Source organism: Malus domestica, chromosome 10, assembly GCF_042453785.1.
Source record: "Malus domestica chromosome 10, GDT2T_hap1".
NCBI lineage: Eukaryota > Viridiplantae > Streptophyta > Magnoliopsida > Rosales > Rosaceae > Malus > Malus domestica.
The window spans coordinates 82,564-95,997 of NC_091670.1; the positions used below are offsets into that span (position 1 = coordinate 82,564).

General features: G+C 41.7%; 1 protein-coding gene across 1 annotated transcript; it reads right to left on the reverse strand.

Annotated features, from left to right (window-relative positions):
• Positions 1-9,071: 9,071 nt before the first annotated feature.
• Positions 9,072-9,961, reverse strand: LOC139188375 (uncharacterized). Its single transcript, XM_070805676.1, has 2 exons — positions 9,612-9,961; positions 9,072-9,495 (listed from the first exon to the last, which is right to left on the reverse strand). Exons 1-2 carry the CDS (start codon positions 9,959-9,961, stop codon positions 9,072-9,074), a joined length of 774 nt encoding a protein of 257 aa, XP_070661777.1.
• Between the last annotated feature and the right edge of the window lie 3,473 nt (positions 9,962-13,434).

A 13,434-nucleotide genomic window follows, 5' to 3' on the forward strand; every position in this document is an offset into this window, starting at 1 on the left:
ATTTCTTCAAGGGCCGTTGAGGCTTGATCTTGAATTGGGCTGGAAGTTTTTTCAAGGGCCATTGAGGCTTGTTCTTGAACTGGGTTGGAGATTTCTTCAAGGGCCGTTGAGGCTTGTTTTTTGAACTTTGTTTGAAATTTCTTCAAGGGTTGTCGAGGCTTGATCTTGAAGATTGAAATTGGATCACAAGGAGCTTCACGTGGTAGATGATTTTTGGCTTTGGTAGTGGATGAATTGGCACGTATTTTTTCATGCTTGTTGACTTTCCACAGCTTTGATCTTGAACTGGATTGGAATTCTGAGCAAGGAATAGGAAAGTTCCTTGGTGGTAGTGATTTGATGGCATTGTACCGCGAGGCTTTGCTCTTTTGGTGACGGTGCTGTCAATATGTTGTTGAAGCTTCTCGAGTTCTTGGATTCAATTAAGACTCATTCTGCTGGATTGATTGATTGTGCAGGTTGCATTCTTCTCTACTTGTTTCTTCTGTATGGCAAGTAGGCACGAGGTAGAGGTGATGGTATGTTTCTTTGTTCAATCTTTCCAAGTGCCGACCGATTGCTTTCTTTCTCCTTGTCCCGCAGGCAAGAGCAAGGGTAAAGGAAAAGCATGTCATGAGATATCTTTGCCTTCGACTCTGATGATATGAGGTACTTTTGCTTTTGAAGAAGTATCTTTCCACATGTTTATTCTTGAACTGGGTTGGGGAGCTTCTTAGCAAATAATATGAGACTTGATCTTGAAGGAAATCGGACCATGAGCAGTTTCACATGGCAAGTGATCCTCAGCTTAGTTGAGGATGAATTAGCACGTTGCCTCCACATGCTTCAAGGTATCATTTTCACTTGCCTTATCTATTCTCTAGGCAGATGTGGCATCTTCTTCGGAAGTATATCAACAATTGAAGACGAGTACTCGAGAATAATGCTAGGTAAGCAATCAGGAAGGGGTTCCAGGCAGTCGGTTCCAGATCGGAAGATTGATACCAAGTGCTGGCTGATTGCTCTCTTTCTCCTTGTTCTGCATGTGAGAACAAAGACAAGGAAAAGGACATGGAGGAAGCATGATATGAGATACTCTTGCTTTCAACCTTCATGATATGAAATACTTTTTCTCTTGATAACTTGTTTGCAGAGGTACTCCAGGGGATGATGAACACTGAGTGACTCGAGAGGCTTCGTTGGGAATGCATTCTCGGAGATGAAGAAAGGTTGAGTAAGTCTGCCTTGCTATGAAGGGTGAAGGTTGACATTTATAGAAATTTCTTCATAATCGATAGAGGTACTATTCTTTTACTCTTGTCGGCAACCGTTGGGGATTGAACAATAAGATTCACGCGCTTACTACTTTGTCAGAAATCTTTGACAAAGTTGCCCGTACTTTTCGCAAAGCTGAGGTTGCATGTGACAGGTGCTGACAAGTCTGGAAAAGCAGGCGCCCCTTCGATTTCTGAGATCGGCCCGTGGTTTCTGAGCAGACCCAGCTTTTGAGAAAGTAGGCGCCTCTTCGATTTCTGAGTTTTTATAGAGGCACGCATTATGTTCCAAAGCACACTTGAATTGCCACCTGTAGAATCTCCCTTCTTGCACTTCTGAGATCTTGATTTGTCCGACCTCTTCTTTTTCTTTAACACCTTCGGAAATGTCTTCCCATCTGACCGTCGTCTTGACTTGAATGTTGGGGAAGATATTGACATGTCTTCTCCAGACAACATTTGGCATCCGTCCTTCTTATCCTCTAATGGTCCTCTTATAGTTGGGGACTCTGTGATGAAGAATGATACAACGGCTACGGTGGTTGCTGGAAATCTTCTCACTCCAAGAGACAGTAGGATGATTTCCAAGCGGTCCAACGAGCTGGCTGTTCAGGATTCTCTAGCCTTCATCATCTAATGTGCAAGCTCATTATCAAACATGGGCCAACGCCTTTTTACTCGATCTCGTCAGGTTGAGTTTTTGATGGCTGAGGTGGCGAGTCTTAAGTAAGAGATTAGAGGGCTTAAGCATGAAAACAGAGAGTTGCACATGCTCACAAACGGTTACTCAACGAGCAAGAAAAGAAAGCTCGACCAGCTGCAGGAATCCGAAGGCCAGATTCAGAGTGACCATCAGATGTTTGTGGCTTTACTCCAGAGGCACCTATTGCCTTCGTCCTCTAGAGTTTTACCGAGTGTTGAGGCTCCAAATAGTCAACCTCCAGCACCTCTTCTTCCTGGAGTTCTGCCGAGTGATGAGGTGCCACCAGATCAACCTTTGTGAAGGCTCCCTCTTGTTTGCTTTTTTTTTTTTTTTTGGACTCATGTAAAACGTACATTAATGTAATTTTTTTAGAGAAATCAATAAATGAGCCTTATTTCATTCTCTGTGTGTGTGTGTGTGTATTTCTTAGTGCCAAAAGCATAAAGAAATTATTATTATTATTATTTTTCATGGTGCTCAAAACACCATCCCAAAAAGATATATATATATATATATATATATATATTTTTTTTTTTAAATATATATATCTTAGTTCCAAAAGCATAAAGAATTTTTTTTTTCAATGGTGAAGACACACAATCCATTATATATATATATATATATTTTTTTTTTTTCTTTTTTTTTTCACATGATGCCCATGCCGACACCACCATTCCCTTATCCTCTTTTTTATTATATATATATTTTTTTCTTTTGACTGGCATTACCACTACCACTCCCTTCTCATTTTATTTATTTTTTCTTCTTTTTGCTGGCACTACCACTATCACTCAATTATTTTTTATTATTATTTTTTTCTTCTTTTTGCTGGCACCACCAATGGCTGTTATCTTTCTTTTTTTTTTATTTTTTTTTTCTTTTTATAGGGGAGTGATTGCCAGGGAATTTGCAGGGAAGGAGAAAGAAGGACGGAGCTGGATTTGAGCTTGGTGGTAGTGCAACGCGTTGAGCTTCGCGACTGGCTAGTCGTTTGACGGCGGTCACTGAAGTTCTTCGCCGTTTCAAAGGAAGCAGCAGAAGCATCTCCTATCTTAGAACCCAAGGCCCTTGAACTGAGCGGAGCATGGAAGATGGTGGTGGGGCAATGGGCGAGATGATGGAGCAGTCAGGGCAGAGAAAAACGAGGACGGACGCACAAGCAGTAACTGTCGAGGATCCTATTGCTCAGAGAAGGTCACGAGTATGGTGATGAAGTTGGAGGTTAGAGGACGATGATGACGGACGCACAAGCAGCAACTGTCAAGGATCCTATTGCTTAGAGAAGGTCACAAGTATGGCGATGAAGTTGGAGGCTAGAGAATGAAGAGGAAGCTATCCCAAGATCACCCCGAGATCACTAGAGCTCCGACGAGATCTGATCTGGGGTCGAGGGAGATCGTCTTGTTGCTGCCGCTAGCGTTGATCAACGGTTGGTGTTGCATCGATACTCTGCTGTCATCGGCTGAGCAGGGAAGAAGTAGAGTACCTCTCAAGCTTTCTTTATGGGTCTTGGTGAATAATCCGGCATAGAAAACGATGTATTACAGTCACAGGAGGATGATGCAGAGGAGAATGTACCAGATGATGCACTGTAGCACCACCACCTGTACCACGACGCTGCCGTTGCAAGTGAAGTTGGTCGGGAGGCCAAGGGCAGGTCTTTGAAAAAAGTGCAGGATTCAGAACTCTTGAGGGAGAGGAGGTCCAAGTTCGGTTGGAACGGCTCTGGGCGCAGAACGCCATCGTTTTTTGGCGCGGAGGCTTGAGTTATGGAGATAAACCAGACATTGGACCGTGTCAAGTGTAATCTACCAACGTTTCATCCACGAAAGTCGTTTTCAACCACCAGGATTTCAAGTCTGCAGATGTCCGAGACGGGTTCCATTTTCAATGTACTCGTAGACCAGTATAGGCTGCTCTAACTCGACGTAGTGGTCGAGTAGGCAAACAAGGCTTTTTTTAACTTCAGACCTTATTGTTAGTTTTTTGTTTAATAATGACAGAAACGGTGTTGACTTCGTCATCCTCGTCGTTATCGTCGAGTGGCCACTTCTCCAGCTCTTGCAACGTGCCCCTGATCGTCTTCTTCCTATCTAACTCTGTCGTCGGGCTCTTTCGCTTCAACCATGGCCCGATGCTCCTGTACTAGTTGTAAAAATTCATCATATCTGCTACCAGGCCCTTGATTATAGACGTGTGTGGCAACGGCGTGATCATCGAGATGCTTGTCTCTGATGGCACTATCTTCATTAGGTATGCCAAGCCGTTGCAGCTGCTGGATGTTCATGGCGTGGGAGTCACAGATCCCTTCTTGGCAGGATCGCTGGAATGTGAGGTTGTCATTGAAAGAAGGATTTAGAAGGCTGAAATGACATGGTTTTGAGCACACGATTGAATCCATCCCCTCGCAGCCTGCCATGGCGCTCTGCTCGTAACCACACCTGCTCACCACCTTTGCTTCTTTTGTTGGGTGATCTCACCAACAACAAAGCCTTGAACTGCAATCATAGGAGGTGAATCATAGGGGGAACAACTGACCCAAGTAGGATGACCTTTCGATGAGCTCCACTTTTCCGGCGTCTTGCCATGTGATCCTGTGATGGACTCAATAGTGAAAGCACCGAGTATGATGAGCATGGTGAGGAATATGGCGATGATGTGCTAGTGTATTTCCAGCTGGAGAAAGAGAGAGTTTTTAGCCGGATAAGAGGCGAGATTGGGCTAAGGAGCCACAAAGGAACTGGGCCTGGACTTGTGTGTATATATATATATTTCCTTTTTTTTCTTTTGAAGAAATTGTATCTTTCTTTCTTTCTTTCTTTCTTTTTTTTTTTGTAAATACATAATAACATATGTATTCATTTTTTTTTTCGAAGAAACCGTAATTAATTTTGTACAAAGAAAATTGAAATTTTTTTTTTAAGAAAATAAATTTTTAATAAAATTGACCTTCATCAATGAAATTTTAATCAAACCCCTATTATTATTATTATTATTATTATTATTATTATTATTATTATTATTATTTGATGTGATTGAACTCGAAATTGAATGCTCGAGCTGCCTACGTACCTTTCCAAAGAAAGAGATCAAGTCAAAACGTAGTTCAAATACATCTTTTTTAGGATTTTTTTTTGTGTCGTACGCAGTTTATGCTCTTGCGGGCCAGAAGCATCTTGGTGCCGTTTGCAGTTTCAGCTCGTGCAGGCAAGGAGCGTTTGTTGTCGCCTTTTATGCTCGTGCGGACAGGGAGCATTTGGTGCCATTTGCAGTTTCAGCTCGTGCAGGCAAGGAGCGTTTGTTGTCGCCTTTTATGCTCGTGCGGACAGGGAGCATTTGGTGCCGTTTGCAGTTTCAGCTTGTGCAGGTAAGGAGCGTTTGTTGTCGCCTTTTATGCTCGTGCGGACAGGGAGCATTTGGTTGTTACCTTTTATGCTCGTGCGAACGAGGAGCTTGGTAAATTTGTCAAACGATCTTGGAGAGGCATTCCTTGCAATCTCCATAGCAAGGAGTCTTGACCGAGTGATTGAAGAAGTCTTCGGGGAAGAAGTCGCGCATCGTGATGGCAACGAACAATCTTCGTGTTGCAATTTCATCATCCTCAACACTTTCGTGTAGCTTTGGAGGTTAACAAGAGCTGCTTTGCCCTTTTTCCAATTGGTGAACTTGTGGATAAGACGTATGCTTCTTGTGCAGTTTCTTTAGAGTAACATGCGTCCATCCTTCAACTTCACTTAACTTAACTGAAGTGGTTCTAGAGCATGCCCCCAGCGGTTGAGGTGAAGACTTTGAGTCAAAAGAGTCAGAAGTGACGGTGGTATAGTTTGACTTCACCACATCGTCAAGATCTAGCTCGATGATTCCTTTCTAGGCCAGCTTCATGATGAGATCTTTCAACACGAAGCACTTTTCCATCGGATGACTGATGAAGCGGTGGAATTTACAGTACCTTGGATTGTCAGTATGATTCATTTCTTCCAGTCGTCTGCACTCAGGTAGGTCGATCACCTTTTTGTTAAGCAAGTCTTTCAACATGGCAACCACATCAGAGTCGGGGAATGGATAAGTCTTCTCTTCAAGCTCCTTCAAAGTGCGTCTACGCATCTTTGATCACGAAAAGCTTCGGCTTGAATCGCCTTGCCTCGTGTAGAGATTTTGAAGGGAGCCGTGTTGATCGTCATTGCTTCCTTGGTGGGTTTCCATACAGCCTTATCCACCTTTGCCCAAAAACTTTGTCGTTCTTGTAGTCGGCGATCAGTTCTTTCTTCCCATGGTGGGCAATGCTCAACTCTATGTCATGGGCGTGAGTGGCTAACTCCTCGAATGTCCGTGGTTTGATGCCCTAAAGGATGTAGTGTAATCCCCACTGCATGCCTTGAACACACATCTCGATTGAGGAGGTCTCTGAAAGTCTGTCTTTGCAGTCGAGACTTAAAGTGCGCCATCGGTTGATGTAGTCAACAACTGGCTTATCATTCCACTGCTTTGTATTTGTGAGCTCCAGTATACTTACAGTGCGGCGGGTGTTGTAAAAGTGGTTAAGGAATTTTGTTTCTAATTGCTCCTAGTTGTTGATGGACTCAGGCTCTAGGTCCGTGTACCACTCAAAGGCGTTTCCTTTCAACGAGCGCATAAACTGCTTGGCGAGGTAGTCTCCTTCTGTCCCTGCGTTGTTGCAAGTTTCGATGAAATGTGCAACGTGCTTCTTTGGGTTTCCTTTTCCATCAAACTACATGAACTTTGGTGGTTGATAACCCCTTGGCATCTTCAGGGCATCAATCTTCTTAAAGTATGACTTCGAGTAGAACAAGGAGGTATGTGAGCTCCTTTCGTACTGCGCCTTGATGGTGTTGGTGATCATCTCCTGCAGCTGCTGGATAGAAAGAGATCCCATGAGTACCGCTGCTTGGTCTGGCTCTAGCTCTGGCTTCACATCGACTTTCTCCACTGGAGGCTCCTCATCCTCGTCGTTTTCCTTCTTTAGTGGATTAACCCCTGACTCGACTTTCACGTCGGGCTTAGCATCTAGTTGGTTAACGAGTGCAGCGATTTGCAAGTCTTTTTCTTCCACATTCCGTGTTAGCCTTGCGATCGCTTCATTCATTTGAGCCAGTTGTTCTTTAATGGAGGTAACGTCGATGGTCATGACTTGTGCAACCAATAGACGTGACTTTCCTTTAGACATCCAGGATGCTGACGAAGAACGTCATTGGCTTCTTTGGGATGTCATCTTGTGTGCCTCAGCAACATGCTTCGGTGCCCCTAGCGAGGTCAAGTTGATGACAGACTCGCGCCTTTGATGCTCCCCTTGCTCCTTTAGCGGCACCAACTTTGAAGCAGCATGTTGATGAGCGTTTGTGGTGCCAATGGATTGTCTGTTCGTGGCAGAAGGACTCAGGATCCTTCCCTTGGTGGTTGCGAGAACGACTTATCCCTTGCTTGATGCCATTGACTTTGAGGTGTGTTTGGATTCCCTGAACGGAGAAAGAGACAAACAAGACAAGAACACATGTTCAAAATAATATTTTGTATTAATGATTTTGGGGTTACAATCTCTCTCAAATTTGATCTTCTGATTCAATCTCCGTAAGGTGTTGATTTGTGGATGTGCGATTGATCCAAGGGTCGTCGAGGCTTGATCTTGGATGAACGATTGAAAGTTTCTTCAATGGCCGTTGGGGATTGATCTTGAAGGTCGAGGGAACAGATCTTCAATGGGCTTTTGGGCTTGATCTTGAAGGTTGATGGATGAATGGGTCTTCAAGGGCTTTTGGGATTGATCTTGAAGAACGGTGATGAATGGATCTTCAAGGGGCTTTTGGGCTTGATCTTGGAGAACAGTTGGATGTGTGGATTTGTTGATGTTGTTGATCCAAAGGGCCGTTGGGGCTTTGATCTTAGGATGAACGGATGATGAACGATGAACACTTTCTTCAAGGGTCGTCGGGGCTTAATCTTGAAGAAGGATTTGACGAAGAACGAAGATGGCTTTCTTGATCCTTCGGGATTTCTTGGGAATTTAGGAGGTTGGATGCTTGAAAGCTTTAGAACTTCAAAGCTTCAAGGATTTAGGGAATTCTCTTCCAATTTGGGAGTAGAGAAATGTATATGTGAATTCCTCCTTTCTAAAATGAATGAAATGGCTTATATTTATAGAATTTCCCAAGGCCTAATTTTGAATATAATATTCAGATGAAATAAATCTTTTCTGTCAGGTGTTGACACGTGTCCTGTTTGATGACTTTTCTGATTTATTTTGATTTTTCGTTTAGTCACACGCTACGTGTAAAATTTATGTGACACGTGAGCGTTGAAATTGTAATTATTGGTCGACATTTATTTCACCGAAATTTCAATGTCTACATTCACCAATAGTCATCTCCACTCGGATCATGCCCATTGCTCTTTGTCCTCCTTGGTTAAAACCCTAGATTAGTAGACGGCTTAGGGATAGTTCATCCACCTTGATGCCGATTGTGGTCATTGTTGACTTTGGCGTGATGTTTACGGCCGATCCACCATCCACAAGCATGCGGTTGACTTTGTGCTCCCTTATGTACCCAGAGACGAAGAGAGGGCAATTGTGAGGCCTTGATCCTAACAGTAAGTCTTCGTCAATAAAGTTGATTACATCATGGGTGGCATATTCGTGTGGCCGAAGCTTCAAACCTTCATTCTTGCTGTCTTGCACCTCATGGTCGTCAGGACTCGCTAAGACCGCTATTAACGTTTTTCGCATCCCCTTGGGCAATCATGACGTTTCCTTGATGCTGACGTGTGTCGGTAGGCCTTCTTTGGGTGTGAGGGTCTTCTCTTCCTCTACTGTGATAGCATCGCCTTTCGAGGGCTCTTCTATCTCCACATCCACCATGTGACAGGCAACGGTAGTGCACTATTGGAATAAGTCATTCGGGAAGTACTCGTGCAAGTAGACTAGAATGCGTAGCTCTTGCTCCATAGGTTCCCCAACGTATGTTGGCTTAATAGCCCTTATGTTTCCTTTGGGTTTCATATTGTTGCGGCGGCGGTGCTTTCTCCCTTGTTCCGCTTTTGGCCTTGTTTCTTGTGGTTTTGGCTTCCTTGTCTTTTTGTAGGTCACCAAGGTCCATCCTTCGTCATCGTTGGTAAGTGCACCTTGGTTGCTTGCCCCCCAGTGATGGTTGTGCAGAAGGTGTCGTGCAGCTTGAGTATTGATGAGAGTGGTCAGGTGTCACTTGGAGAAGCACGGGATCGAATGATCCAAACGCAATTGTAGTAGTATGTGTTGGAGCTGTGTCTTCAAGGTCAAGCTCGATTTGCCCTTGTTGTGCTAACTTCATGATGAGTTTTTTAAGGACGATGCACTTACCAACAGGATGGCTCACGATACGATGGTACTTGCAGTACTTAGGATCGTTTACGCGATTCATCTCCTCGGGACATTTGCATTCGGGTAGCTTAATTACCTTTTTTTCTAGCAAGTCGTCTAACATTGCGGCCTTGTCTACATTCGGGGCAAACACCTTATCTTTCTTGAAGTCGGTGATCGGCTCATTCTTCCTGTGATTGGCAATACTCAGCTCCATGTCATGGGACGAGGTGCTAGCTCCTCAAATGTTCTTGGTTTTATGCCTTGAAGGATGTAATGTAACCCCCAATGCATGCCTTGAACGCACATCTCAATGGCAGAGGTTTCAGAAAGCCGATCTTTGCAATCCAAACTTAATGAACACCATCTATTGATGTAGTCGACGACAAGTTCATCCTTCCACTGTTTTGTACTGGTTAGCTCCAGCATGCTTACGGTGCGGCGAGTGATGTAGAAACGGTTGAGGAACTCCCTCTCTAGCTGATCCCAATTGTTGACAGATTTGGGCTCGAGGTCGGTGTACCAGTCAAAGGCGTTACCTTTCAACGAGCGCACAAACTGCTTGACGAGGTAGTCTCCCCCTGTTCCAGCATTGTTGCAAGTTTCAATGAAATGGGCGACATGTTGCTTTGGGTTTCCTTTTCCATCGAACTGCATGAATTTTGGTGGCTGATAACCCCTCGGCATCTTCAAAGCGTCAATCTTTTTAGAGTAGGGCTTTGAGTATAGTACAGAGTCATGTGAGCTTCCTTCGTACTGCGTCTTGATGGTGTTGGCGATCATCTCCTACAGCTGCTGGATAGAGAGAGATACCATGAGCACTGCTGCTTGGTCTGGCTCTGGCTTTGTATCGACTTTCTCCACCGGAGGCTCCTCTTCTTCGCCGACTCATTTCTTTGGTGGATCAACCTTTGGGTCGGGGTTCTCGCCGTCCTATGCCTCCAGTCGGTTGGCGAGCGCAGGGATTTGCAAAACTTTTTCTTCCACAGTTCGTGTTAGCCTTGCGATCGCTTTATTCATTTGAGCCAGCTGCTATTGAAGTCGCTCTGGTGATCATGACTTGCATGGCTGAGCTGCTGCTTGAGTCGACATCGAAAAGCATGGAATCAGAGTACTTCTTCGAACTTTCCTCTCTTGGTGCTTTTAGCGAGGCCAGGGTGATCACGGGCTCGTGCCTCTGGTGCTCTTGCTCCATCGGTAAAAGGGTGGAAGAAGCAGCAGAAAGAGCTTTTGCCTTGCTTCGAGTTATGATGCCCAAAGTGACACCACTTGCGGCGATGACATTCTTGTTTTTCGCATTGGTTGAGGGAATCGCTTGAACCTTTTCTTTGATGCCATTTGTGCTTTTTGCGGATTTGAAGATAGAGATGAGAGGTAGAGATTGTCCCACGGGGCGTGCCAAATTTGTAAACACGGAAATTCATGCGATGAATGAGACACAAACACATGTACAAAATAATATTTGTATTAATGATTTAGGAGTTACAATCTCTTCTACAAATTTAGCCTCTGATTCGATCTTCGTAATGTGTAGATTTGTGGATTGTGTTATTGATCCAAGGGCCTTCAAGGCTTGATCTTAGGATGAACAGGTGATGAACGATGAACACTTTCTTCAAGGGGGCCATCAGGGTTTGATCTTGAATTATGGAAGTTCTTCAAGAGTCGTTAGAGCTTGATCTTGAAGGAGGAAGTTCTTCAAGGGGCGTTGGGGCTTGATCTTGAAGGAGGATTTGGTGGAAGTTTTTCAAGGGCCGTTGGAGCTTGATCTTGAGTGAGGATTTGACGAAGAACGAAGAGAGCTTTCTTGATCCTTCGGGATTTACTTCAGAGCTTTGGAGTTTCAAAGCTTCAAGGTTTTGGTGTGATGTGAATTGGTTATGAATTGGTCCCCCAAAATGAATGCATTGGCTTCCTATTTATAGAATTTCAAAACTTGATTTTTTGGATTTAAATAATCAGATGAAATAAATCATTTCTGCCAGGTGTTGACACGAGTCCTATTTGATAACTTTTCCGATGATTTTTTATTTTTCGTTAAGTCACATGCTACGTGTAAAATTTATGTGATAGATGAACGTTGGAATTTTAATTATTGATCAACATTTATTTCATCGAAATTTCGATGTCTATAGTAGTCATATACTCAGATTAGTAGATCTCACAGAATATTCAGAATGGTATGTCCATACTAATATATTATATATTTTTTTATGTAGAGCCTCCAATTAAATTTTGGATTTACTACCAACTCCTAAGTAATGGTATCTGTATCACATGAGGTAGTTTTCTGAGAAAGTTGTTTTTAGTTATTTTTGTGTAATCCCAATTGAATTACCGGTGATCGAAATGATGTTTTTTATTTTAACCTCTTAAAAAAAATTCCCTCTAAGATTTACAAGTATGTTGTTCCAACTGATTACAATGATTTTTGTTCATCTTTTCAATTGGTTCTTTTTTATTTTCTCCGACCTTTTTATCTAATAGTATTTTCATTATTTTTGTGGCTTTTCGCAGAAGCGAGTATGAGTTTTTCATATAACATGAATGATGAGTACGAGAAACTCATCCGGAGAATGAGCCCACCAAGGTATATGCAAAAATCATACTTTAAATTCCTTTCAGTTCAATCATTTATCCTATCCCTTCTTGAGATTTACGATTTTTGTCTGATGTTTGTCTCAGAGTTATTATCGATAACAAAGCCTGCAAGAACGTAACTATGAGTCTATGACAAAGGTATTTCTTTATTGTTATGCGTCTTTTTTGGGTTTTTCTCTTTCATCTGTTGTAATTTAATGACGAAATTTGATTGAGACAAGCAAACATTTTGTATTCTCAATTGTTGATCCATATAATGTATTACTTTATTTTTTGTACGAATAATGTATAACCTTAATTATTTTATGTTTTTATTTTGCTTGGTCTACTGTGGTTACCATTATGTCATTCAGGTTCTTTTATTTGTTTTTACATCTTCACGCACATTGCTATAACACATTCAGTTTCTTATTTTAACACTTATATACAATATTTATGACTCATTTAAATCTTATGTTATGCCGAGATAAAGAGAGAGAGAGAGAGAGAGAGAGAGATATGATTTTGCTATGCTTGATAAAACTGAAAATAAAAGGAAAATCTAAGGTAGGATTTGCATCCGTATGAGCTTTTATTCTGTAGCACAATCTTTTATATCGTTCAAATTAATCTTTTATATAATTTTCAATTATCCCACAGTAACGCACATGCATAAATTTCTAGTCTTACTTAAACTACATATTAATGAAACCTTCTTTATCAACCAAAAGAGAGTGAAAAAACATTTTTGTCTTTTTTCACAAAAAAAAAAAATTAAGAACAGTAACGTAATTTTATAAATCAAAATTTTACCATTTTTTGTTTAAGCCTCACATTTCCACAGTTCTCTCACTCTCTTCCTCTCTCCCTCTCTCTTTCAATTTTAAAAACAAAAATAAAAACGTTTCACATACACTTTATGCGTGGACATATACCAGTTGGTCATAAACATATATTGTTGATCACTTCATGGACTTAAATATCTTTTCATGTTCATCTCAAAATAAAAAAAAATAAAAAAAAAAAAAAAAAAAAAAAATATATATATATATATATATATATATCTTTTCATGATTTCTAGCTTAAATTAAATTTGGAGCGACTGAGAATGGTTATCAACAACTTGCTTTTATCAAGCTGGCAAATCATTCCGTGTTTTTGATAAACAACTATGACATGACTTTTGGTGTGTTGAAGTTAAAATTAGTTTATCGTCTCTTGTTACGTTTTTTTTTTATTTTTAGTACATCAGTATTTTTACGTTAAAGACATCGAGAGTTCGGCTAAACCACACAATTGACAGCCTAATTTGGTATCGAATTCGCCATCCACAAGATTCGAACATAAGACCTCTCATTTCCAAATGAAGAAGAATACCACCAGACCGTAATTTTGAACAAGGAAAAAAACCCATCAAAGATTAATGTCAACATGCCAAGTAAACATATTCAAATATGTAGGTATAAATATAAATAATATTGTAATATACAGATTGTCACAATACGTGTTAAGAAAGGATTGGTAAATCTTTCAGTTTTATTGCATGCACT